General features: G+C 53.8%; 1 protein-coding gene across 13 annotated transcripts in view; it reads left to right on the top strand.

The window, feature by feature from the left end:
- Positions 1 to 25,674, top strand: part of SMARCA4 (SWI/SNF related, matrix associated, actin dependent regulator of chromatin, subfamily a, member 4) — an 89,133-nt gene that overhangs the window by 48,466 nt on the left and 14,993 nt on the right. For 7 of the 13 annotated variants that reach the window (XM_034997901.1, XM_034997902.1, XM_034997903.1 and 4 more), the window contains 15 exons: positions 1,688 to 1,754; positions 2,809 to 2,919; positions 4,501 to 4,743; positions 6,290 to 6,403; positions 7,104 to 7,211; positions 8,291 to 8,377; positions 9,218 to 9,264; positions 10,474 to 10,640; positions 13,696 to 13,859; positions 15,875 to 16,102; positions 16,354 to 16,452; positions 16,712 to 16,789; positions 17,426 to 17,644; positions 21,522 to 21,563; positions 22,084 to 22,337. In XM_034997901.1, the coding sequence (XP_034853792.1) occupies positions 1,688 to 1,754; positions 2,809 to 2,919; positions 4,501 to 4,743; positions 6,290 to 6,403; positions 7,104 to 7,211; positions 8,291 to 8,377; positions 9,218 to 9,264; positions 10,474 to 10,640; positions 13,696 to 13,859; positions 15,875 to 16,102; positions 16,354 to 16,452; positions 16,712 to 16,789; positions 17,426 to 17,644; positions 21,522 to 21,563; positions 22,084 to 22,337 (2,028 nt within the window). Of the gene's footprint in view, positions 1 to 1,687; positions 1,755 to 2,808; positions 2,920 to 4,500; positions 4,744 to 6,289; positions 6,404 to 7,103; positions 7,212 to 8,290; positions 8,378 to 9,217; positions 9,265 to 10,473; positions 10,641 to 13,695; positions 13,860 to 15,874; positions 16,103 to 16,353; positions 16,453 to 16,711; positions 16,790 to 17,425; positions 17,645 to 21,521; positions 21,564 to 22,074; positions 22,338 to 22,757; positions 23,464 to 25,674 lie in introns of those variants that run through there. The other 6 variants (XM_034997908.1, XM_034997907.1, XM_034997909.1 and 3 more) reach the window with 5 other exon arrangements.

The raw sequence follows: 25,674 nt of genomic DNA, 5'->3' as shown, positions 1-25,674 counted from the left end.
TGGAGTACAGTGTTTAGATCCAGTTCTTTTTGTCTTTCCAATTAAAATACCTTTTCCAAAGGTTATTTAAATCAGCTTCAGTGTGTTGATCTTCAGGCTTTTTTACACCATGTTCCACCCAGGGATCTGGTCCATCGAATGACATCTCCAGGCCAGAAGAGCTCCTTTTGCCCGAGGGAGCAGTTTTAGACGTCAGCCATCCAGCTGTCCCATCCATCTGTTGAGATGAACAACTGTCCACCATGAGTTTGCTTGTCCTGCCTCCCACTAGACTCTGTCTCCCACCTTAGCTCCTCAGTCTTCCCTGCCCCTGACTCTCTTGGCTCTTCTCTCCTCCTACTACAGATGTTCCCCACACTTCATGTTTTGGCCCTCATCTTCTTTCTTGGTGCCCTGTCTGCCATTGCTCCATACAGTAGAATCCAGACTTCAGTGACTGTACCAGGGCAATCTTGCTGACCCTCAGTAATGCCTCATCTGAGGCAGGGCCAGTGGCTCCAAGATGCCAGGACCCAGGCTTCTAGAGTTTTCTCTGCTCAGTCACCCTTAATGTATGACTTTTGCCCTTAACCTTCTTACCTCATGGTTGCAAGATGGCTGCACTGCCTCCATCATTTCATCTAGGTTCCCAGGTTGGTGGACAGGGTAAAGAGCAGCTGATTCTCCCCTCTCTCCACCCTTCTTTGAGAGCTTTCCCCCACTTTCACCCCAGCAACATGAGCTTCATCTCATTGCTCCAACTATGTCCAGCTGGTTGGCCCGACTGCTGAAGAGCCTGGGAGCTAGGGGCTTACAGTGGAACTTCTCGCAGAGGGAGCTGGGTGAGCCACAAGCAATTTCTGCCACTCGGCCTTTGAGTCTTGTCTTTACAAACTACCCAGGCTAGACCTTTTGAGTAAGTTCCCTTTCTTACCAAAAAGTGACTATCCCAGTATTTCTCAGGGAACTCACTCCCTGGGAAGTTGGCCTTATTGTTGTTGTCACCCTCACCCAAGGTTCTGTCTCTTGTCCCAGGTGAATTATTTCTTCTCAAATGCCTTCCACCTGCCCGCACACCTGCCCATTTCTCTCTTTCCCTGCTCTTCCTGGCCTTGCTTGTCCCACGGAGGAGCAGATGAGAGTCCATGCTCCTGCCCTGCACCCAGTCTTCCAGCCCTCTGCCCGAGCCAGTGTGTCCTCCCCATCTCCATTGTCTCTTACCGGGCAGGAGCCTGGGGTGGCTGGCCGTTTTCATTTCAAGGTGGCACAGAGAACCTGCGGTGTCTCCTGTGCTCCCCGATCTCCCCAGCCTACCCTCCACCACAGCTCTGAGCCTAAAATGAGGCACTGTGAGTGTGCGGGTTTCCCGGCAGCAGACTTGCAATGCATGGTGTGTTCTCAGAGGGGCTTGGGACCCCACAGCAGTGACAGGACTGGTCTCCCAGGTTCAGCTCCTGGATCTGGCCTTCTGCAGCCGCCTGGTTCCTGCCACCCTAGCGGCAGCTGCCCCTGTACCTGCTGCCACATCTCTGTGTCCCTGCTCCTCTCACCCAGGACATGACCCCCTCCCTCCCCCAAGACTGTCGGTTACTTGACCAGCTCTGAGCATCACAGCCACATCGGCCTCATGCCCCAGGGGATGTTGTCGTAGACAGGAGCTGTTGATGAATGAATTAGAACCTGACTGTCCCTTCCTTGTTTCCGTCAGCACGCTGTCAAACTGGGCATACGAATTTGACAAGTGGGCCCCCTCTGTGGTGAAGGTGTCCTACAAGGTAGGTCACAGCCTGAAGGGATGGACGTACATGAGGGCAGGGTAGGAGTGGGAAATACAGATGAGCGAAGAGGGAAGTCCGCTTGCATGAGTGGTGTGATGCATATGCACCCGTTTTCCTGTGTTGTACTCATGGGATCGTGCTGGTCATGCAGGGTTTGGATCATTTATTTATTTCCGAGTAATGCGTTTGTAAATGATGCTGTGCAGTCAATTCGTGGAATCTGGTGACATCATTGCTTTCCCTGGAAGGTTTCGTTATTGTCACCTGAGCTTTGGTTAAAACCCATTCATGTAGGATGCCTTAACGAGTATACCCGTGATCTCTAGGACATGGTACTTGGGGGCCCTGCCTAGCTCGATTCACCCCATGAGGTAGAGACTAATTGTGCCTATTATCTTAGTGGGGAAACTGAGGCAGAGAGGGCAGCCCTCATGCAGCCAGGTTGTGTCCCTGCCTGCCAGGCTCTTGGGTCCAGGCGCTTTGCCCTGTGTTGTGTGGCTCTCTGCCACATGGTGGGGAGGAGGGGGTCCCAACACCAGGAACAGTGTGTGCAGGGAGAACTTGGTGCAGTTAAGGAGCTAAGAATAGTTCTGCCAGCAAGAGCTTATGGGACCCACTAAAGTTCAGTCAGCCTAGAATGTGAGCCTAGAGAAAGCACCATGTTTATACCCTGGGGCCCTGGTCACATGGGTCAGGAGTTTGGAACTGGGGAGGGACAGGGCAGGTTTGCTAATTGGGGAGAAGCTGGAGCTACATCAGGGAGTGGTCAGCTGGGCCACACTCACATGGGAAGCCTTGAGGCAGCGGCCTGGTTTCCAGCCAGGAGGCCGAAGAGGAGCCCTGGGAAGAGGAGGGAGCTGATTGGCCACGGACACCGGGACAGATGTAGTGTGGACAGCAAGCTTCCCAGAGCCCCCGGGCTGCCCGTGGCCCGCATACCTTTCTCCCCTTCCCTGCAGTTGGCGCTCTGCATGTCAGCGGGGGAGGCCTCTCCACGGCAGCCCCCATGGCCCCAGGAGGCTTGAGTCGTGCATGTTTCTCTCCCACACAGGGTTCTCCAGCAGCCAGGCGTGCTTTCGTCCCCCAGCTCCGGAGTGGCAAGTTCAACGTCTTGCTGACGACTTACGAGTACATCATTAAGGACAAGCACATCCTTGCAAAGGTAGCATGTCCTTGTGTAAAACACACCAAGCCCCCTGTGGCCACGTGGTGTCGGTGAACATGTGATCCAGGGTTATCCTATGTATGTCACGGAGACCAGCTCCTCAGAGCTTCTGCCCCAAGAGCTTCGTTACATTCGGTGTCTCCCAGCCCGCCAGCCCTACCTTTGTCGTGCCTGGCAGGGCTGTGGTGAGGCCGGCCTGTCTCTGCCTCTAGAGGCCTTGGCCCTCCACCCTTGCTAGCTGTCCTCCCCCACCACAGTGCTCAGGACACCAGCCCGCCAAGCAGGTAGGATTTCGGCATTCAGGGCTAAGACTCTGAGGCCCTTGGTGTTCTGTCGGCTGTGGGCTCCTGGGCTGGAACACGTTTGGTGGGGCTTATGCAGGACTAGGAGCCTCTTAACTGGCAGAGTTGTGACGTCAGACCATCAGTGAATCATTGAGACCATGCCTTGACCCAGATATAAAATAGGCATAGTTCCTTGCCTGCAAAAAGGCCATTTTCCTGGTTTGAAGGCTGAAGATGATGCATCTGTTCTGACCATTAACCATCTGGTAGAGAAAAGGTCGAGTGGTCGTTTTTTGACCCAGGGCTGGATCAAGGCTGGATGTGTTCACAAGTCACCTGTAAGGGCTTGGTCATTGTGATGATTTGGGGTGCTTCATATCCATTTCTAAGCTTACAGGTAAGGGAACAGAGGCCCAGGGATCTGGGGTCTAGTGAGCAGGCTCTTCCCCTCAACTTGTGGTGCAGGTACACCCCTCTGATGTAGGGCAAAGCCTGGCCCATCCCAGGCCCAAGAACGAGGCTCTGAAAATCCTTTTCTGACAGCGTCATTAATGAATGTCAAGGCCAAGCGACAGGGACTCCTCATGGGAGATGCTGTCTTGCCCTTTTCACTCTGGGCACCTGACATGTACCGCCTCACCCAGGCCTCATTGTGCCTGCAGGCAGTGGAAGCTGAGGCACAGAGCAGTTCTGAGGCTCATCATGGGGTTCTGCAGACTTAAACCACGATTCAGACCTGGGGCTCCTGCCTGCATACTCATGCTCACCGTGAGGATCCACATCTAGCCTGTGTCTGTTGGTCCTGGGCACGGCCCCAGCCCCTCAGGGTTCACAGTCCAAACTTACCTGTTGCCACTCCTATTTTTAGAGGCACAGCCTGATGCTTGGAAAATGTACCCGCTTCTGAGCCACATTCGCTGTAGACCCCCCCACCCAGGCCCCTCTCTAATCAGTGAGGGGGGTGTTATTTGGAGGATTTTTCTGGGCTACAGACAAGCATGTAATTTGGGGGGAAACCAGAGGACTGTTGTGCACCTTGCATTGTTTACCCGACAGTAGGTCAAGGGCGTGTCTCCTGTGTGTCTGTCTGCACGCCATGCTTCACAGGGGCGGTGTTGTGTGGCTCTCACATGGTGAGCCGGTCCCTTTTGTCAGCGGACCTTGTCACGCTCAGGTTCTTCACCTGAATGTGCTGTTCCATCTGTAGACTCGCCTAACGGTGGGGAGATTCTAGCTAAGGTGGGGGCATCCCCGCTGCTGCCCCTCGCCTGACGGCTTGCTCTTGGGCCCACAGATCCGTTGGAAGTACATGATCGTTGACGAAGGCCACCGAATGAAGAACCACCACTGCAAGCTGACACAGGTCCTCAACACTCACTACGTGGCCCCACGCCGCCTGCTGCTGACAGGCACACCGCTGCAGAACAAGCTTCCCGAGCTCTGGGCGCTCCTCAACTTCCTGCTGCCCACCATCTTCAAGAGCTGCAGCACCTTCGAGCAGTGGTTCAACGCACCCTTCGCCATGACCGGAGAAAAGGTGTGTGCGCGTGGCTGGCTGCCTGCCGGCGGTAGGCCAGGGAGGGGAGCCGTGGGCGCGGGCCTTCCATAGAGGAACTGGTCCCAAGTGGTCAGGGCCAGGCTCAGCTGGCTGCTTTCAGGTGTATACTGAGTGCCCGGGGCTGCAGGCCATGTCTTCACGGAGCAAGGCCGCCTTACCGAGACTGATGGGCAGAGATAGAGAGCGAACTCTGGGGAGTCTCTTGGGGCTTCCCTGACCCAGTGCCTCAGGCACAGGGAGGGCACGGCAAGGAATTTGGCTCTGAGGTAGCTGTGGGGCTGGCAGGGCACAGCTGGAGGTCCCCAGGGTCCTGTGGGTCCCTCTAGAGAGTTCACATTTCACCCTAAGGGCAGCAGGAGGCTCAGAAAGTTTCAGTCAAAGAATCAACATGGTCAGATTCTGTATATTTTGTTTTTAAAGAGTGCTGTGACCAGTGTCTCTCGATGTCTATATGGCCGTGGGTGGCATCGTCAGCCTGAAAACCAGACTATGGCACGTTGGCCGTTGGGGGGCAGGTCTTTATCTGCTTGATGAAGTCCCCAAGCTGGATCCCATTGTGAGCCCCCTGTGCTGTTTGGCTTTGAGGGGGTTTGTGGGCAGGTCGTGTTTTCTGTTGAAGGAGGCTGAGAGGCTGGAGCCTGGTGACTGAGGAACTGGGCACAGTTGCAGAGATTGGGGGTTGATGAGGAGTGTCACTGCCTACGGTGGCTGGGCCGCCGCTCTCTCCGGCCCCTGCAGCTAGTTCCTGACTGTAAGGTCCTCTGTAGGCAGGTCCAGGCCAGCTGAGGGCACCTTAGTGTCATCGGCGAGGTACGTTCTCCTTGGCACCGTGGAGACAGAAACCCATCTGAAGGAGAAACCGTGCCTTTTCCAAGAGTCTCCAAAGGGGAGCGCCCAGTCTTCAGACTTCCAGGATCCTCATCCTAAGCAAATGTTCTTATTTTGTTTATTTTCAAATTTAGCAAAAGTTCTAAAGCTCTACTGAGAGATGATCAGGGGACCCAGAGAAGATAAGTTTAAGTGTGGTCTGTTTGACTCTTTTTTAATTTTTAAAAGTTTAACTTCTTAGCAGAGAATCAGACACCTTGGGAGAGCAGAGTTTCTTTCGCTCTGTCCCTGCCAGGCTGAAAGGAGAGGATTTGGGGCTCCCAGTGACAGCCCCCCACGAAGACCACCCATTTCACACCCAGCGGTTCTATAAACGTGGTGTTTCTCCACCTATCGTTTGGATGTGTTGGCAGGTTTCCAGACATGCGTTTATATTTCTCTTGGGGAAAGAACCAAGTATCCTGTGTGTTTTTTTTCATGAGGCCTCCGGGGCTCTAAGAATTCCGTGGAAGGTCCCAGGTCCCTGCAGTTGTCTAAAGGAACAGGGTGCCCCACCAAGCCCCATAAAGCGTAAGGCAGTCTGACATGGAGGCGCTGAGGACAAGGCAACTCTAGATGACCCTGCGTACCCTTCTCCGCATCCCCAGCTCCTTCCTTTGGAGGTAACCTTGGTTTACTTGTCTCATGGGGGTGCCAGGTGGACCTGAACGAGGAGGAGACGATTCTCATCATTCGTCGTCTCCACAAAGTGCTGCGGCCCTTTCTGCTCCGGCGGCTCAAGAAGGAAGTTGAAGCCCAGTTGCCTGAGAAGGTAATGGATTGTTTGGAGTGGATGAAGCTGAGGTGTGGTGTCATGCTGGGGGCTTTCCCGGGGTGGGCCCGGTCCAGTGGCACTCCAGTGGTCCATGCTGTATTCTCTCGTGGCCCTGGTCTTCGGCTTTGTCATGTCCCTGTGATGTGAGGATGGCCACTCACACGCGCTGGCTCTGTCACGTGGAGGCAGGTGCAGCTTTGAGCAGGGAAACCCCTCTCTTGTCTGTGGGCCCGATGCCTGTGGGCGGGTCCCGTCCGACCACATCCGGCAGCGCTTAGTGACTCTGGACTGCCCGGGCGCCCACTCACACCATAGGATGGCTCTGGCTTCTCGCTCGGGAACCCAGCCCCCCGGCTGCCCCCCCAGGACGCCCTCCCTTCCCCCTGTCGGGCACGCAGTACTTGCCCTTTGGTTCCCAGTGGGCTGTAGAGGAGCTTGGAGAAGGTAGCCAAGTCGCCCCTTCAGGCCCAGGACGTCCCTTCTACGTTTCTCTGTCCCACTGCACCTATCATAGCCCGCCTCCCCTTGTTCCCTGACTGTGGGGGCTCCTCACCATCATCCCCTTGTGCCCTCTTCTGAGCACACACACATCCTGGGATCCAGGGTACCTCTGAGAGGCTGAGACCGGAGATGGCCCCGGGCTGGGCGTTTGGCTCAGGGAGTCTCTGCTCTGACTGGTGATGCGTGTCCCCTGCAGGTGGAATACGTCATCAAGTGTGACATGTCCGCCCTACAGCGCGTGCTCTACCGGCACATGCAGGCCAAGGGGGTGCTGCTCACCGACGGCTCCGAGAAGGACAAGAAGGTTCGCTATGGGCCCCTCCCCTTCCCCGTCTGGATGCCCAAGGCCGGTGGGGGGGGCGGTTCGAGCACCCTGTCATCATCAGGGCCTTCCGCCTCCTTGGAGTTTACTGGGGAGGTCAAGGCCTGACCTGTGATGATCACAAGGGCATCACAGCTATTGTTAAATCATAGCTGATGGGAACAGCCTCGTCCAGTAAGGCTGACAGTTGAGGGGCTAATGGCCCATCTGCAGGGAGTCCCCTAAGACCCTCCCAGTCTGTCACTGTCTGGTGTCCTCGGCTTATGAATTGCTGGCCTCCTGCAGATGCATCCATCAACAGGGTGGAGCCCAGCAGGACCTCCAGCAGAGTTAGAATGTTCTCAGGAGCCTCACCTTCCCAGCTGGGAAAAAGCTGACTCAACAGCCATGGCCACTAAGCCCCTTCACCTTATTACTAAGTGAGGCTGAGGTGATATGGAATGAGGGCTGGGCAGGCTGCCGTCTCCTGGGACCACTCTGAGGTCCCAGACCCCACCCACCCCAGCTCCCCTCATCAGGACAGAAATGTCCTCCCAGGTACCTTGATTCTACACCCCATGCCTCGGGCTTGGCCCCGCCTCCCCATGTCTCCATGTGTTCCTTGGGCCCTTTCTTACCTGAGCAGGTGCCGCAGCGTGTTTCCTGGATTGCTTCTCGGCCCGCAGCCAGCACCCACCCCCACGTTCTTCCTTCTCTCTGTAGCCAGAAATCTTCCTAAGTTGTCATAGCCCATCTGGCTGCAGCCCCACAGGGACTCCCCACAATGCCCACAGCCAAGGCCAATGTTAGTCCTTCAGCCTCAGCCGTTTACCAGTCTTCCTTCACTTCTGTCCTGCAGCCCCTTCCAGCCAGCCCCTCCCGCGTGCCAGGCCGTCTCTGCTCCCCCAGAGTTGGCTTCGAGCCCTCTGTGCCTCCACAGGAGCTAGCCCCTCACTCCCAATTACTCTGCCACAGGCCAAACCTGCCCTGAGGTGTCCCCTTCTGTAGTCCTCCTCCCACCCCACCCCCAACCCCGCCCTGGGAGCAAGACCCAGTACAGAGCCTCTGTTCTGCCTCCCCAGGGCAAAGGCGGCACCAAGACCCTGATGAACACCATCATGCAGCTGCGGAAGATCTGCAACCATCCGTACATGTTCCAGCACATCGAGGTGAGCATCGCCAGGGACAGCAGGCCCTCGCTTCTCCCAGAGACATCTGTCTGTACAGAGCCCTGACGCAGAGCTAGGGCGTCTCTCTCTATGACGGCTTTTTGTAAAAGTACTTTTTAATAATTTAAATAGGTAATGCCTATATACTGTTTCACTATTGATTTTCTGTTTATTAGTGTTCATTGTAAAGAATCCAAACAATGTAGGAAAATACATGATGGAAATGAAAGCTTCAGAAAGTGTGCCCTCAGATAGCCGCAGAAAGCATTCGAAGACTCTTCTCTGGGGTTACTTTTCCTACCTGAGAAGGTCCTGCTGTCTCTGCTGCTTGGCACACTAGCTTTTCCCACTCAGTGACATGGGGGGCTGTTCCTGGTTTGGAGCATCGAGAGCAACCTTCCTTGTCATGAAGTCTCTGGGTCAGAACTTTTTTGGGCCACGATACCCTATGAGAGTCCGGATTCTTGCTTCTGAATTGCACATGTATGTCAGTACTTTCTATGTGAAATCTCGGGATCTCTGCAAATCCCTTGATGTCCCTGGGATTCCATCCTGGCACTCCAAGGATGGTCTCAGATACACACTGTCCTCGTGCACTCATTTCGTGGTTAACAGTGGTCTATCGTGACTGACTTTTCTTGGTTGGAGAAGCCTGAGGGAAGGGACGTCGACCGGATGGAAAAGCAGTGTGCAGCGTCCGTATTTGGCCCCCGAGCCACCTCAGAGCCACTGTGGATCGCTGAGCACCAGTGTGGGGGCTCCGGGGTGTGGGGGCTCCGGGGTGTGGGGCTGGGTGGCCTCTTCCTGCCCCGTGCTGACCTATCTCTCATTCTGTTGCAGGAGTCCTTCTCCGAGCACTTGGGGTTTACCGGTGGCATCGTGCAAGGGTGAGAAGCTTCCCAGTGAAGGGGGTGGGCACGCTGTCCACGTGAAGGTCTTTTTCACTTCTTGATTGGCTTTATTGCTCTTGTGACATTTGTCCAATTTCAGAGGCACTGTATTCATGGCAGAAAATTTAGAAAATAGAGACAAACCGAAGAAGGGAATAGAAATCCTCCATTAATCTTGAGAGGCAGACCTGGCTTCTAGGCCCCACAGCGCCACATCCGGGCTCTGTGACACAGCCTTCTTAATCATTCTGAGCCTAAACTCTGCTAAGAGAGATGATATCCAATCCACCTTGTCATGGGTGTTTTTTTCCAGCATTTTTTTTTAAAGATTTTATTTATTTGAGGGAGAGAGCGAACGCACACGAGCAGGGGGAGGGGGAGAGGGATAAGGGTCCTGGCATCATAACCTGAGCCGAAGGCAGACACTTGACCAGCTGAGCCATCAAGGCGCCCCTCCAGCATAGATGATGCAACCCAGGCTTCCTTAATCCCTGGTGCTGGAGGTGGGTACCCTGGCTAGGTTTCATCATTGCAAACAGCCTTGCTCTAGAGCTGAGGCCACCAGCAGTTCTCTGAGCTAGTAAATGGTTTTGAAGAACAGAGGCACCAAATAAAAGATCAAAAAGTTCTTTTGCTATATTTTTTTTATACCAAATTGCATCATGGGGGGCTTACAGACCTGGGTTCGAGTCCTGGCCCTGGCACATCAGCAGCCATATCACACTGTCCCCCCAGCCTCAGTCTGCACAGCTGTAAGCCGGGGGTTGTTGACTAGAGGGAATGAGAAGCTCCAGTGGCCCTTAACCCTACGTGAGGCGCTGGTGGGCACTCTCCAGTGTGTGCCTTTGCTCCTGGAGGTTCTCTCGTGGACTAGGGAGGAGTCCTCACTTCCTGTTGTCCCAGCATGATTGCTGATAGCGTCTCTTCTCATTCTTAAAAGTATCTAAGTTGGATGACAATCACATGCTCACCTTTGACCAAGAATGGCCTTGAGCATATTTTAGTTGGGTTGAAATGGCTTTGCTGAAACTTCATGGAGGTCAGAGGGTCTGCTTATGAAGCCACTTCTGTGCCCTTGACCCCTGTGATGAGCAGCCTGCCTAGGCACCCAGGTCAGCCCCGAGATGGGAGGTACGCTTCCTCTCCTGCCTATCTGCAAAGTGCCCTTGCTAACATCGTGTTCTTCTTCCACTCCCTGCTCACCAGGCTGGACCTGTACCGAGCCTCGGGGAAGTTTGAGCTTCTCGATAGGATTCTTCCCAAACTCCGTGCCACCAACCACAAAGTGCTGCTGTTCTGTCAGATGACCTCCCTCATGACGATCATGGAAGATTATTTTGCGTATCGCGGTTTTAAATACCTCAGGCTTGATGGTGAGTATGCCCAAGAGAGATGTTTGTGGAGGGACTTGTTATCTACAACGGCCAAAGCTTCTGGCCGGTGTACCCTCCTTCACGAGGCAGGGCAAGGCCCGGAGACTAGATCTAGCATCAGGAGGGGGCGTAGCACGTTCAGGGACACAGGCTTGCAGGACTGGGAGGGAGGACTCTGCAAGTATCATGACTGGATCAGAGCCTGTGGTCTAGGAGAGTGGCCAACCTGGATCTGACACCCAGGTCTCCTGAACATGAGGCCTATTGTCTTTGCACTACAACTCTGGGTCCAGTGGTTGTGGTGTACTATGCAACAGTTCTCTTTCAGTGGGAAGTGGCAGAAGTCCACATCCCTTGGACATCAGGAAAAAGTATACTGAGCCCCAGGGGTTATTCTTGCTTCAGGTACAGCTGGATCCAGGTGTCTAGATGATGCTGCTGGGGCTTTTCTCAAGCTCTTGGTTCCACTGTCCTCCATCTTGGCTTCATTCTCAGGCATCCTGTCCAGGCTCCCCTTATGTTTTTTCAGTGTCCCCAACAGAGGTTGCAGCCCATCTTTTCCCCCAGAGGTCCAGGGGCTGGCTCTCATTAGGTTGCTATGAGGCACGTACACTTTTCTCCACTGCCTCGTGATTGTAGATCTGTCACTGGTCAGGCCTGGAGCTGGAATCAGGCTCATCCGTGCCCGAACCGTGTGCACTGAGGGTAGTGGGTCAGGGGGAGAGTGGAGCTGGTAATGCAGGATGACAGCAGGTTCTCCTGGGGACAGTGCTTAGCTGCGACCCCTGTACTCTCCTGGGAAGTTGTGTGTGTCAAAATCAGGAGTCATTTTTGGTGATGAAATGAAAATTAGTCAGTTAAACTCTGCCTTTAGCTCAGGTCATGATCACAGGGTCCTGGGATCAAGCCCCGCCTCGGGCTCCCTGCTCAGTGGGGAGCCTGTTTCTCCCTCCCCTGCTCCCCCTCCTTGTGCTCGCTCTCTCTCTCTGTCAAATAAATTAAAAAACCTAAAACATAAAAAAAAATGAAAATTAAATGCTTCCAACCACTTGCCCAACCATCATGACAAATAGCACGGAGACCCGATGCCCACAGGAGCCTGGGCTCCAGGCATGCCCCCCAGCTGCCCCTTTCGGAGGAAGGGCTGAGGCCTGGAGCAGGGAACAGGCAGGCCCATGCTAAAGGGCCCACTGCCCCAATGTCTAGCCCGCACCCTCACTCTCACTGCTCTGACGGTGGAAGCCGTCACACGGGAGCCCCAGGGAGGAGGGTGCTAAGTGAGATGGTGACAGCATGCTGGACATGTGGTCTGACACATGTCGATTGGCCAGTGAGGCCCTAGAGGAAGTCCCCCCCTCTCTTTCCAACTGTAAGAGTGCACGGACTCACCAGAAGAGTGAGCTTCGGAGCCACTGGCTTGAACACAGTTAAGTCAGTAGCTTCTTTCCCACAGCTTCTCAGAGCTTTTATTGAAGCTCATTGCCCGGTGCCTTTCTCTGGCAGGATGCCCCAAATGTCTGCACCCTCATTTGTCTTGCTGTGCATCTGGTGGGACTGTGGTTTCACAGACTACAGACCTGTGGTTGCTGGGCTGATAGCCTGTCGGTCTCTGGCCTCCTCGCCCTCACCCACAGCCTGCCCTTTGTGCCCATCTTGCCTTCTGTCAGCCTCGTCTTAGAGTTCCGTCCAGGGCCACCTTTACAAGCGCAAATGACAGTGTGTGTCTCCCTGTGTCCCTGCCTCCTTCTGGGGCCTCCTTCCCACTCCTTGGAGACTGAAAACTGCACCCCTATCAACGGGATGGCCAGGCCTTGTGCGCACTGGGCCTTGTCTGTGTCACGGTGCCAACCCTCCCGAGAAGCTGTAGGTAGAGAGCATATTCGCTCCTGCCCCAAGAGGTGTTCTTTCGCCCCATTTCTTTCCTTGTCCTCCATGGTGAGGAGAGGACTTTTGGTGCACTTGGCCACAGCTACACAGTATCCACATGGTCACAGAGCAACGGCAAAGGACAGAGAAAGTAGGGGCTCAGCAACATGTTGAAGATGGAACCTTCCACCGTCAGAGCAGTGAGAGTGAGGGTGCGGGCTAGACATCGGGGCAGTGGGCCCTTTAGCATGGGCCTGCCTGTTCCCTGCTCCAGGCCTCAGCCCTTCCTCCGAAAGGGGCAGCTGGGGGGCATGCCTGGAGCCCAGGCTCCTGTGGGCATCGGGTCTCCGTGCTATTCGTCATGATGGTTGGGCAAGTGGTTGGAAGCATTTAATTTTCATTTTTTTTTATGTTTTAGGTTTTTTAATTTATTTGACAGAGAGAGAGAGCGAGCACAAGGAGGGGGAGCAGGGGAGGGAGAAACAGGCTCCCCACTGAGCAGGGAGCCCGAGGCGGGGCTTGATCCCAGGACCCTGTGATCATGACCTGAGCTGAAGGCAGAGTTTAACTGACTAATTTTCATTTCATCACCAAAAATGACTCCTGATTTTGCCAAAAGCACTTTGCTCTGAGCTGGCAGCGACCCAAGGAGCTTAGGTGCCCCTCTGGTGCTCACGTGTCATGGATGGTCACATGAGAGTTCCTGTGACTCCAGGAAGAGGGAAGCTATTCCTGCTTGCAGGGAAGAGTCCCTGTTGTAAGGCACCCATGTGCTTGCCTGTAGAAGATTCTCTGTGACTAGAGAAACCCACTGCAGTGTGATTGAGGCAGGCACCAGCCCTCTGGCCAGTCCCTCGTTCCAGGCACCGTGCCTGGGCACCCACCCCGTGTCGTGCTCACATCGGGCCCGTTTGACTCCGAGGTGACTCGTGGCCTGTTGGGGCTCCTTTTCATCTGGGGTGGGGGGTGTGGCATTCGCTCGTGTTCACCGTAAACCTGAATTGCTCACTCATCGCAGCTCAGGCATACGTGTGGAGCGACTATAGAGTTGGCCCAGGAGGCCTCCATGGGACGTGTGCGGGCACTGTCTCCGCCCTGGAGCAGGTGTTCTCTGTGTCTTCTCGCCATCGCCCCCCACCCTGCCCTGCGTGGTCCCCCCTGCTGACAGCCTTCTCCCTGCGCTCTGCAGGAACGACAAAAGCGGAGGACCGGGGCATGCTGCTGAAAACCTTCAACGAGCCCGGCTCCGAGTACTTTATCTTCCTACTCAGCACCCGCGCCGGGGGGCTCGGGCTAAACCTCCAGTCGGCCGACACTGTGATCATCTTCGACAGTGACTGGAACCCCCACCAGGTAAGGCTGGGCTGGCCCCCTAGTGGGGCAGGGAGGACTGGAGACTCCTCGGAGACCCTTTCCCATCCCGAGTGCCCGGTGGCACCCATGGCTGCTAAGGCCTTTGTAGAGAAGCCCCGAGCATATTCATTTTCCTTTGTCTTAAAACACCACTTCTTGCTTTTATTATGAAAAAAATACTCCCATTTCTATTAAAAAAAAAAAAAAATCCTGGTTTTAAGTAAATGTGTAGAATGCCCCAGTCTTACCAGCCGTCAGTGATTGTCACTTTTTTTTGTGATCCAAGCCTTCCAGGCCATGTTCTTTGTGAGCTCTCACACGCTTGTGCTTTTAAAACTTTGGGGGCATGTTTTTACACTGCTGCTCTTATTTTGTATCTATATGCCCTATTCAGGGCTCCATGCCGGTTACAGGAAGTGGTATTTGATAGATATGGCCATTTTAAAGTGAGTTTCTAACTTTTTCTGATGTTTCATTATAAAAGTAATAGTCTTTTTTAACGCAGATATCAATAACTCGGTGTAAACCGAAGAGTCCATGTCCCCCCCACACCAGTCCCGCTGTTTCTGACCACGAGCCAGCGTGTAGCTGTAGGCACACACCTGTGTTCTGGTTTTGATAGAAACACAGCGTGTTCTAGCACGTGTCCTTCCCTCCAGCAGCTGGTGTGTTTGTCCTCTCGGGGCAGGCTCACTGGGACTCCACCCAGCCATCTCCTCAGCTGCCAGGTGTCTGGGCATATGGTGGCCTCGAGACTCAACTCAAACCTCACTGAGCAGGCATCTGGGTTTTGTTTCTCAGCGTGACTGCTTAGGGAGCTCTCTTGTCCCTTCCTTGGAGTGTTTGTACAAGGACTCACCAGTCAACCCTGAGACCTGGGATTGCTTGGCCCACGGGCATGTCCTCTGTACATTCTGGTCACCTCTGCCCAAGTGGCCTCCCGCAGGCTGCCCCAGGTTTCTCCCACCTATGGTATGAGCATGTCCTTCCCCACAGCCTGGAGGCACTAGTGTGTGGATGGTAGTCCATCTGATGGGCAGATGCTCAGGTTGGTTACTAGCGTCCCTTTCTACCTTCAGCCTGGGGCGTAGTTCTCACCGAGACCTCTGTGACCAGCCAGTTTCCCGAGATGTGGTTGTGGTGTGCTGTCCCCGTCGGCAGGCAGGCAGTTGGCAGAGGTCCCCCTGGGGCACGTGAGCCAGTGCTTGGCAGCACTGCCAGGAAGCATGCTGGCCGAGCCAGGGAGCTCAGCTATGGACACAAGGCGCTCCCAGCCCCCCACCAGGTGTGGCCTCTGCCGAACCCACGGGGTGTGAATCTGCTCCGGGCCCGGATGCAGGGTTTCGTGGGAACCCTCCTGATTCGCAGCTGGGGATGATGATACAGTTAGTGTTGGCAGCCACAGCTACCATTTGATCAGAGCTTGCTCCACAGCACACTCTGGGCTGAGTATATGGTGCCATTTAGCTCCTTGCCCCTCACAGTCACCAGAAGGGCCTGTCAACAGAGTGAGTCCTGAGGCTCATAGAGGTTGTGCCTCGGCTTGGGCTGCACAGCAGGGAAGGAGCAGGGCCAACACCCAAGCCAGGCATTGGCCAAGATGCTGTCCGGCTTCGGCCCTGTCCTGTGAATGGGTGCCCTTAACTGCAGTACGGCCTTCCCAAGCGCCGGGGCCCTCCTGGGGTAGGTGAGGGGACCGTGCAGCTGTGACATGAGCTCCTTGGGAGTATAACGGCCCAGGACTTGCCCTCCAGATTGCACTGTGCCCTGGAGTACCTGTAGAATCCCAGTAAGATGGGAAGGGACGATGGGGGATCGTCATCCTGGCACAGACTCCAGGTTGCGTTCCGGGGCTCCCAGCTCAAGAAGCTGCTGGTCAGGGCAGGCAGAAGGGCCCGGCAGGAGGAGGCAGGCACACAAGAACGGGAAGGCCTTTCCCGCCGTCACTGCGAGGCTGACTGCCTCTTAGATCTCCGCAGAGCTGGGTCGGGACTGACCTGCCTCTCTTCCTCTAGGACCTGCAAGCCCAGGACCGCGCCCACCGCATCGGGCAGCAGAACGAGGTACGGGTGCTCCGTCTCTGCACGGTCAACAGTGTAGAGGAGAAGATTCTGGCCGCCGCCAAGTACAAGCTCAATGTTGACCAGAAGGTGATCCAGGCTGGCATGTTTGACCAGAAGTCCTCCAGCCACGAGAGGCGCGCCTTCCTGCAGGCCATCCTTGAGCACGAGGAGCAGGACGAGGTGAGGGCAGCACCAGCCCCAACCCCCTCCCCGGCGTGAGTGGTGGACGCATGAGCGGCTTTCATTTTTGTTTTTTTACCTTTTTTGCACTCTTATTTTTTTTGCATCCCTTTGGAGTAAAGGGAGTGTGGGCTGAAAGGAAAGAGGATGAGTACTTGCTTTTTCTTTGAAGTGGTTTTTTTTTTCTAAACTGCTGGTGAAAGACGCCGGATTGACAGCCCTGGAGACTGAAGTCCTCTATTTATCCACAGAGCAGACACTGCAGCACGGGCAGCGGCAGTGCCAGCTTCGCCCACACTGCCCCTCCGCCAGCGGGCGTCAACCCCGACTTGGAGGAGCCACCTCTAAAGGTGAGAGGGGTAGTTCAGTCTCCATGCCCATTCAATCCTCGGCTTCTCGGCTGAGACGGCCAGCAAGGGCCCTGATCCCACGGAGCGTGCGTGTGCGTGTGCGTGTGTGTGCCTCTCGCTGCCGTGTGGGTCCCCATCCACCGCAGCCGGCCTGGGACCGCCAGCTCATTGCCCATGGACCGCCGCCGCTCGCCTCCGAGCCCGGCCGCCGCCCAGCCCGGCCTCCCCGCACTCGAACTAAACGTGTGAAACCTTCTAGGAAGAAGACGAAGTGCCCGACGACGAGACTGTGAACCAGATGATTGCCCGGCATGAGGAGGAATTTGACCTGTTCATGGTAGGTACATCTCGTGGGGCGCTCTGAAGGCTTCGCGCGCCCCACCCTATCAACATCAAGTAGAACGAAACAGCTTAGTCAAATAAGACGGAACTTCTCGGGGACGGGGGTGTCCTGGCGGGTCTTGGAGCTGGGTCCTCTCTCAGGGGGGCCCCACGCTGCCTCCCAGCTGACCCATCTTTCTCCCGTGGTCCCCTAAGAGTATTGCAGCAACAGTGGGACACACAGACACCCCCATCCCATGTGTGACCCTCAGTCTTGCTGAATGCCTGTCCTCCTGAGTGTTTCGTCCTTGAGACTCCCTTTCAGAGGGAGTTAACGCCGTCCCAGGCCTGTGATCAGTCACAGGTGCCCCTTAGCTCTGGGTAGAAAACGCAAGTCAGCATGGAGTCAGAGTGTGGACCCTTGGCCCCTCTTCTGCGCCCTTCCCATCTTTTCTGGAAGTCTGTGCTCCTGAGGCGGAGCCCCTCGCGAGGGTCTGCTGTTGGGGCCAGAAGCCTCAGAATTGCCGTTGAGCTGCCTGGCGGCAGTGGCGCCCAAGGCTTGAAGCCTCCCTTGCCCCACGTGCCCTGTGTGCCCCCAGCTCTCCCTGTGCTCACGCCTCTCTCCCTCTGTCCCCTGCCCTGCGCCCCCCAGCGCATGGACCTGGACCGCAGGCGCGAGGAGGCCCGAAACCCCAAGCGGAAGCCGCGCCTGATGGAGGAAGACGAGCTCCCCTCGTGGATCATAAAGGACGATGCTGAGGTGGAACGGCTGACCTGTGAGGAGGAAGAGGAGAAAATGTTCGGTCGCGGCTCCCGCCACCGCAAGGAGGTGGACTACAGCGACTCGCTGACGGAGAAGCAGTGGCTCAAGGTACATGCTGGAGAGGGCCGGCCAGGGGCAGGGTCGGGAGAGCAGAGATTCAGCTGCTGCGCTGTGGGGCTCATCCAAAACACGAGCGGGTTCCCTTTGGCCATTCTTGGTTTTCGTTAACCACAGCGACACCTCTGATACAGGGCCAGCTCGCTCCGGTCCTCCTGACCACTAGCACGGGAGGTTTACTTGAGGTTCAGGTACAGCACTGCCGCTCTCAGCTTGGTGTGCTCTTCCGAGGGCCTGGCAGTGGGAAACAGTGATGGGTCAGAGGGTGACCTGCCCTCCCACGTGGGTGGGAGTGCCAGCGGGGGTCAGACAGCCTCCCTTGGGGCACATCGACCCCAGAGCTGGACCCCTCACCCAGGTCCCTGGCAGCAACAGGTGTAGGCGGCTAAGTCAGGGCCGTGGGCGTCTGGTGGGCGCACTGGGATTATGGGGACTCATCAGGCCCTTCCCCATGCTCGGGGCTCTGAATGCAGAGGTCGTGACCGGGAATCCAGCCCTGAAGTTTCATAAAAATGTCCATGAGGCAACCCTTCCCAGAAGGCAGGTGGTGGCGTTCAGCTGTGCCCAGCTTATTGGCACACCCCGGAACGAACAATGTGGTCTGCCTAGGCCTCTGGTCACACTCCCTGGGGTTCCTCTTGATTGACTGCAGCCCCAGTGCCCCCTCAGTCCACGAGGTTAGGCAGCCCTGGCCCTGTCCTAAAAGCTCAGAACCACCCAGACTAGTGAGCTTGCTGGCTCAGCTGTGCTCTTGAGGGAGCCGCTGAAACGTGCCAGGGAACCAGTGACCCTCGGGTGGGGCAGGTGCTTGTCCTGCTTCTCACCCGTCGGCCCCGAGCTCCGGGCGATGGAACGTAGGCCCGAACGCAGGTGGGAAGAGCTCCCGTGGCTCTGCATTTTTGAGACACAGATACCTTTTAAAAACAATTGCCTCTGTGCTAATAATGTTTGTGCACGTTCTGCTCTTTTCTTTTTTAATATAATTTACATAACACTGCATTCAATCATGGACAATTCAGTAGTTTTTAGCATATTCAGCGTTGTGTGGTGATCACCACAAATGAGCATTAGAACATTCTCGTCACCTCAGAAAGAAGCCCTGTCCTCTTCAGCTCTCTTCCTGTCCCTTTATTCCCCCTAGATTTTGTTCTAAGCATTTCGTGTAAATAGAGGCATGTGTCCTCCCTTTGGCGACTGGCTTCTGGCAATAGGCAAAATATTTAGTAGTAGGCAAGGTTTATCTGTGTGGTAGCAAGTACCCTTCCTTCTCAAGGCTGAGTAATGCTCTGTTGTGCAGATAGACCACACTGTGGGTAATGTCTTTGTTCGTTGGCAGACAGTTGGCCTGTTTTCCACCTCTGGGCTGCTGAGAATAATACTGCCATGAACATTGGTGGACAAGATTTTGGCAGGATGTATATTGTGATTTTTATCACGTGAATACCTAGAAGTAGAATTGCTGAATCAAATGGTAATTTTTTAACTTAATCTTTTGGGGAACTGCCAGACTGTTTCCCACAGCAGCCACACCATTTTACATTCCTGCCAGCAGTGTGTGACAGTTCCGATGTCTCCATCATCCCACCTGTGTTTGTCACCTGTCCTTCTGACTCCAGCCCTTCTAGCGGGTACGCTGTAGTAACCATGTTGTGGCCTTTAATTGCATTTCCTTGGTGGCTAATGGTGCTGGGCATCTCCTGAGGTGCTTGTCGGTCATTTGTGTATCTTCTTCAAAACTCTCTTTATTGGATGTGTGATTTGCAGATGTTTTTCTCCTATTCTGTTGCTTACTGTTTCACTTTTTCGATGGTGTCCTTTGAAGCACAAATGTTTTTAATTTTGACGAAGTTTAGTGTATCTGTTTTTTTCCTTTTGCTTGTGCTGTGGTATCATGTCAGAGAATCCACTGAGAAATGTAGGAGCACAGAAATTTACCCCTGTGTTTTCTTTCAAGAGTTTTAGCTTTTGCATTTGGGCCCAGGATCCTTTTTGAGCAGTTTTTTTGTTTTTTTGGTTTTTTTTTTTAAGATTTTCTTTATTTATTTGACAGAGAGAGACACAGCGAGAGAGGGAACACAAGCAGGGGGAGTGGGAGAGGGAGAAGCAGGCTTCCCGCCGAGCAGGGAGCCCGATGTGGGGCTCGATCCCAGGACCCTGGGACCATGACCTGAGCCGAAGGCAGACACTTAACGACTGAGCCACCCAGGCGCCCCCTTTTTGAGCAGTTCTTGTTTAGGACGTGAGGTCAGAGTCCAACGTCGTTCTTTCACAAGCGGATGTCCAGTTTGCCCCAGCTCCGTATGTTGAAAAGACTTTTTTTGCCTCACAGAGCACGTGCTTTTTTTGTAAATGTACTCAGTAAGAGTTTGTGTTAATAAAAAAATACGTTTACCCAAAACAGACACTCTCTTTTCTTAGTGGTGGCCACGTAACTAGGCCCCCTTTTCTGACTCCGGTGCCACACGTACCAAAACTCTTGAGAATGGTGCTAGCACTTGCCCTGCTGGGCTGACCTGTGTGCCTGGGCCTCGGGACCAGAGACCCTAGTGTTGCGTTCTTAGGGTAGCTGTAGCAAGGACCCCAAAGTGGGTGACTTAAAACTATAGCAGTTTAGGGGCGCCTGGGTGGCTCAGTTGGTTAAGCAGCTGCCTTCAGCTCAGGTCATGATCCTGGAGTCCCGGGATCAAGTCCCACATCGGGCTCCCTGCTCAGCAGGGGGTCTGCTTCTCCCTCTGACCCTCTTCCCTCTCATGCTCTTTATCTCATTCTCTCTCTCAAATAAATAAATAAATAATCTTTTAAAAAAAACCAAAACTATAGCAGTTTATTCTCAGAGTTCTGGAGGTTTGAAGTCTGGAGTCAAAGTTTCAGCAAGGCCTAAGGTTCCAGGGGAGGATCATTCCTCACCTCTTCCAGCTTGTGGTGGCCCTGGCATTCCTTGGCCTGTGGCCACTTCACCCCTATCTGCTCCCGTCTTACATGGCCTGTCCCCCGTGTGTCTTTGTGTCCTTTCCTGTCTCTCATGGGGACATTCTCATTGGAGTTGGGGCTCACCCTGACAGAGGATGACTTCATTTTTGCTCTTTACTTAAACCTGTAAAGATCCTATTTTGAAATAAGATCACATTCTGAAGTTCCAGGTGGACATGAACTTTAGGGGACACTATTCAACCCCCCGTACCCAGGGGCTCGCAGTGCACATCCTCCCCCACGCCAGCCTTACAGTCCCTCCTGCCTGCCACACGCCCTTCATGCTGTTCCTTTGGCCTGGGTGCCTTACCCACCCCTACCATTCAGATCTCAGCCTAAGTGCCACCTCCTCTGAGATGCTCCCCTGACCCCTGGCCAGGGCACGTCTGCTCCACCATCAGAACACCACTCACCCTCCCTCCTGGCAGTCAACACGCTTGTCACCATGTCTGCGAGATGTTTGCGTACTGTCTTCCCTCCGTGAGGGGTTTTTTCATGCTGTGTCCTCAGTGCCTGGCCCTGTGCTCGCAGTCACAGCTGGTAAATGTGAGATGGACAACCAGAACATCCCTTGGAGCCCTGCCCCAGCTCCCTTTTCTGATTGCAGGCTCCTCTGGCTTCTCCTCTATTTGTGGGGATAAAATGTGCAAACGAGTCCTTATCATTGAGAATGAATCAATTGGTGTTGTTCAGAAATTAATCTTGTTCACAGTCAGGTCCTTCTGCTCAGCAGTTTCACTACCCGGAGTCTATGTACAAGTAACACGGCTGGCAGTCACGCCATTGGTCCGACTAGCACCCCGCCCCCAAATGGAAACAGCCGAAATGCCCAAGAAAGTCTAAATGAGGGTATGTTGTACAATGAAATACTAAACCAACATCAAAAATTACGTTGCAGAAAAGCGACAGGAAGTACATCCAGGACATAGTAAGCAAAAACGTGAGTCCCGGTACGGCGTGTGGATACGCTGCCATCGCTGTCCTCGGTGCCGCACGCGTACGTGGGAAGGGCCGGGAGAGTCCTGGCTTGGCCGGTGGTGATGGCTGCACACAGTGTGAACATACCTAATGCCCCCGAAGTGCACTCTTAAAAATGGTTAAGTGGTCAGTTTTGTGTTATGTACATCTTGCCACAATTTTTAAGAAAAATGCCGAGGCTCTAGAGCAGAAGTATTAATAGTGTCACCTCCGGGTGGAGGGATTCCAGGGTCCAAGTCTTCAGGCTCCCGTCGGTGGGGATGTGCCTCTTTAATTGGTAAAGAAATGCAACTGTTGATTTGTTAAGGCCAGGCATGGGCAGGGAGCACCTGGGGGGGCAGAGCCAGCCTTTCGTGGCCTCTCGGAACCCGCCTGGGGCCCCCAGCGTGTCCCGCCCTGCCGGGGCCTGCGGGTTTGCGCCGCGGCCTTTGCTTGTCCACCTCGGTGCTGGCTGTCCTATTTTACCACTATTGACCCTGAAGGCCATCGAGGAGGGCACGCTGGAGGAGATCGAAGAGGAGGTCCGGCAGAAGAAATCATCTCGGAAGCGCAAGCGGGACAGCGATGCCGGCTCCTCCACCCCGACCACTAGCACCCGCAGCCGTGACAAGGACGACGAGAGCAAGAAGCAGAAGAAGCGCGGGCGGCCACCTGCCGAGAAGCTCTCCCCAAACCCTCCCAACCTCACCAAGAAGATGAAGAAGATCGTGGACGCTGTGATCAAGTATAAGGACAGGTAAGCCAAGGAGCGCAGCAGGTGGGCGTTGGGGGTCCTCGGAGGTGCCTTGTCTGGCCCTCCGGTCACTGCACACACATTGCTGGCCTGTCTTTGTCTCGGTACGCCTGCTCTCGTGGAACTTACGTTCTGCAAGAGGCAAGCACTCTGTCAACTGTGATGAGAGAGGGAAGAGAAAATGTCGTGGGGAGGTGGAGACGGGGCTGTTTTCAGGGATGGTGACGTTCGAGGGGGAGCCCTGAGTAATGGAGGACTGGGGCCAAGTGCTCCAGCAGAGGCAGGAGCCGGGGGAGAGGTGATGGGTGGGGGGAGGGAGAGGGAGGGACCAGTGCGGTGATGGGCGCCGATCGCATGGCTGGTAGACTGTAGGGAGAGGGCCCGTGTGGCTGGAGCTGAGACAAAGCAGCTTTCCTTCTCTAGACTTTCTACCCTCTCCCCACACTTGGATGACGTGCCAGCCCAATTCCCACCATGGGCCATCACGGGTGGGCCGCTTGTTGCGAAGACTGACCAGGCTCCGCTCCAGGATTTGGGGTCCCTGCCCTCCCAGACACACAAAATAGGAGACTGCAGCAGATCTGTTTGTGGATCACAAGTACCATTTAAATAAGAAAATAACGGTTCTGCCAGGCCCTCCCCGGGAGCATGTGCACGGTGGGCCAGCTGGGGCATGAGGCCTGCACTTTGCTCAGGGCTCGGCTCGTACTGCTCCCCCAGCATCTCAGTCCACTTTCTGGTACATACTGGCCAGTACTAGCTTGATTTTATAGTAACATGTGGCAGTCATTAAGCAAAGTAAGGGTAAATTGTAATCTGTAGGAGGGAAAAGTGTCGAGGTGTAAGCCTCAGTGCATCATTTGAAGAGACTCTTAGCAAGTGTGAAATTCTGGGGACTAGTGATGATTGTAGTACCGAAATAAAAGTTATAAATTGTCCTTAAAAAAAGAATCTTTTATTATTAGAAGAGAAACAAATGACTGAGAAAGGCTTATTTCAGCTCAACCACCCACCCTAAAAATGTGGCATCTGTATTGGAGAAGAAAATACCGAACTGATAGGCAGACTTCATCTTTGAGGCAAATTCCACAAAGAAAAAAGTGGAAGAGTCACAATTATTTGAAATATGGAATGTGCAAAAACCCAATGAAAACGATAGATCCCAGTGTTTTCTTCCCAATTATCTTTTTGCAAGGGAGTCTTAAAATTATCAAAATGAAGAAGACCCTTGAAGATTAGGGGGCAAGGATGGACTTTTTCAAAAGTCATGCTGATCTTTTGGATATCCAAAGCGAGTGAACCTTGACCTTACCCCACACCTTACACATGTGTTAAATTGAAATGGAGACATAAATGTGAAAGGTAAAACAAAGTTCTAGAAGAAGGCATCGATGAAAATCTTCATGGCCTTGATGTGTGCGGAGACTTCCTGAACAGGACACAAGCACCTAAAATTAAGAACATCTTTTCGGGCGCCTGGGTGGCTCAGTTGGTTAAGCGACTGCCTTCAGCTCAGGTCATGATCCTGGAGTCCCGGGATCGAGTCCCACATCGGGCTCCCTGCTCAGCGGGGGGTCTGCTTCTCCCTCTGACCCTCTTCCCTCTCTTGCTATCTGTCTCTAATTCTCTCTCAAATAAATAAATAAAATAAAATCTTTAAAAAAATAAAAAGAACATCTTTTCATCCAAGGACACCCTCATGAAGCCCCTGAATACTTGCACCGAATGAAATTTTAAAATGGGCAAAAGTCATGAACAGACATCTCCTGGAAAGAGATATCCCAGTGACCAATTGGCATGTGAAAAGGTGCTCGGGATCATTGGCATCGACGCCGTAATATCAAGGTAACTAACGCACAATAAAACCAGAGATGCCTCCATACACCCACCAGAATGGCTCAGATTCCTTTAAGTGTTGGCAAGGACACAGAGTAGTTGGACTTCACATACTGCTTATGGGAGCAGACCGCTCTTTGGCACTAAACCTTCTGACCCAGAAACTCCAATCCTGGTTCCAGAGATTGCTGAATGCCTGTGTCCACCAAAAGACAGGTACAAGCACTTGCAGAGCAGCCTTGATTGTAACTGCCCCAAATGAAACAGCCCGGCGTCCATCCATAGGAAACCATACCAGTGGTGGCCTAATCCAGGAGCAGAGTTCTAACCACCACCAGCACAGACATTCCGCCACTCCCTGGGAGAATCTTACAGTCATTTTGTTGAGTGAAAGACGCCAGACGCTAGCAAGTACCTACTGGATGCTTCCAGTTATAGGAAGTTGAAAAGCGGATCCATGGTGATGGGTGTGGAACAGTGGTTACCTCAAGAAGTGAAAATGTTCGGGGGCGCCTGGGTGCCTCCGTCGGTTAAGCGTCTGCCTTTTTTTTTTTTTTTTTTTAAAGATTTTATTTATTTATTTATTTGACAGAATAGCGAGAGCGGGAACACAAGCAGGGGGAGTGGGAGAGGGAGAAGCAGGCTTCCTGCCGAGCAGGGAGCCCGATGTGGGACTCGATCCCAGGACCCCAGGATCATGACCTGAGCCGAAGGCAGACGCTTAACGACTGAGCCACCCAGGCGCCCTAAGCGTCTGCCTTTAATTCAGGTCATGATCTCAGGGTCCCGGGATCCAGCTCCATGTCGGGCTCCCTGCTTGGCGGGGAGTCTGCTTCTGCCTCTCCCTTTGCTCCTCCTCCTGCTCCTCTCTCTCTTTATCAATAAATAAATAAAATTTAAAAAGACATGAAAATGTTTATCGGGATAAACATTTGATATGCATGCTTTCCTGTATTATGATACACCTCGGTTTTAAAAAAGACAAACAAGATGCTTGTAAACAGCATCCTAAACTTGTTGATAAGGCCTTGGATATTTTCGACCTTAAAAAAAAAAGGGTGTCCATTTTTTTAAGTCATCTTGTGACTTACTGCAAAAGCCCCCTGAGCATCAGCCTTAGCCATGTATCACATGAGACAAGTGGAACTGACTCCCCCAGCTGCTGCAAACAATGTTCTTCCAGCACGTGCAAGATGGGGTGAGAAGTCAGGCCTGAAACTAAAACTGGCTCTTAGGGCTCCGTGACCCCTTGTGGAGACTGTTCGCCTGCAAGAGGCTGAGATCCAGTTTGGTGCAAGCCCCAGCTCTGGAGTCACAGAACTGCACTCCGAGCTGGAGTGAGACCCGAGTGGCAGGACACCTCAGTGGAGGGTTTGATGTATGGTTAACATTTAACCCTGCATCCTCCTGGAATGGGTGGCATCACAGGACTGGGAGTTCTCCGTTACAGTGGAAAGAAACATAGAGAAGTTACAAGTGGATCTTGTATATGTGCTCATTAAAG

Source organism: Mirounga leonina, unplaced genomic scaffold, assembly GCF_011800145.1.
Source record: "Mirounga leonina isolate KUSES-001 unplaced genomic scaffold, KU_Mleo_1.0 Mir_94, whole genome shotgun sequence".
NCBI lineage: Eukaryota > Metazoa > Chordata > Mammalia > Carnivora > Phocidae > Mirounga > Mirounga leonina.
This window is presented reverse-complemented; position numbering and strand designations above follow the sequence as displayed.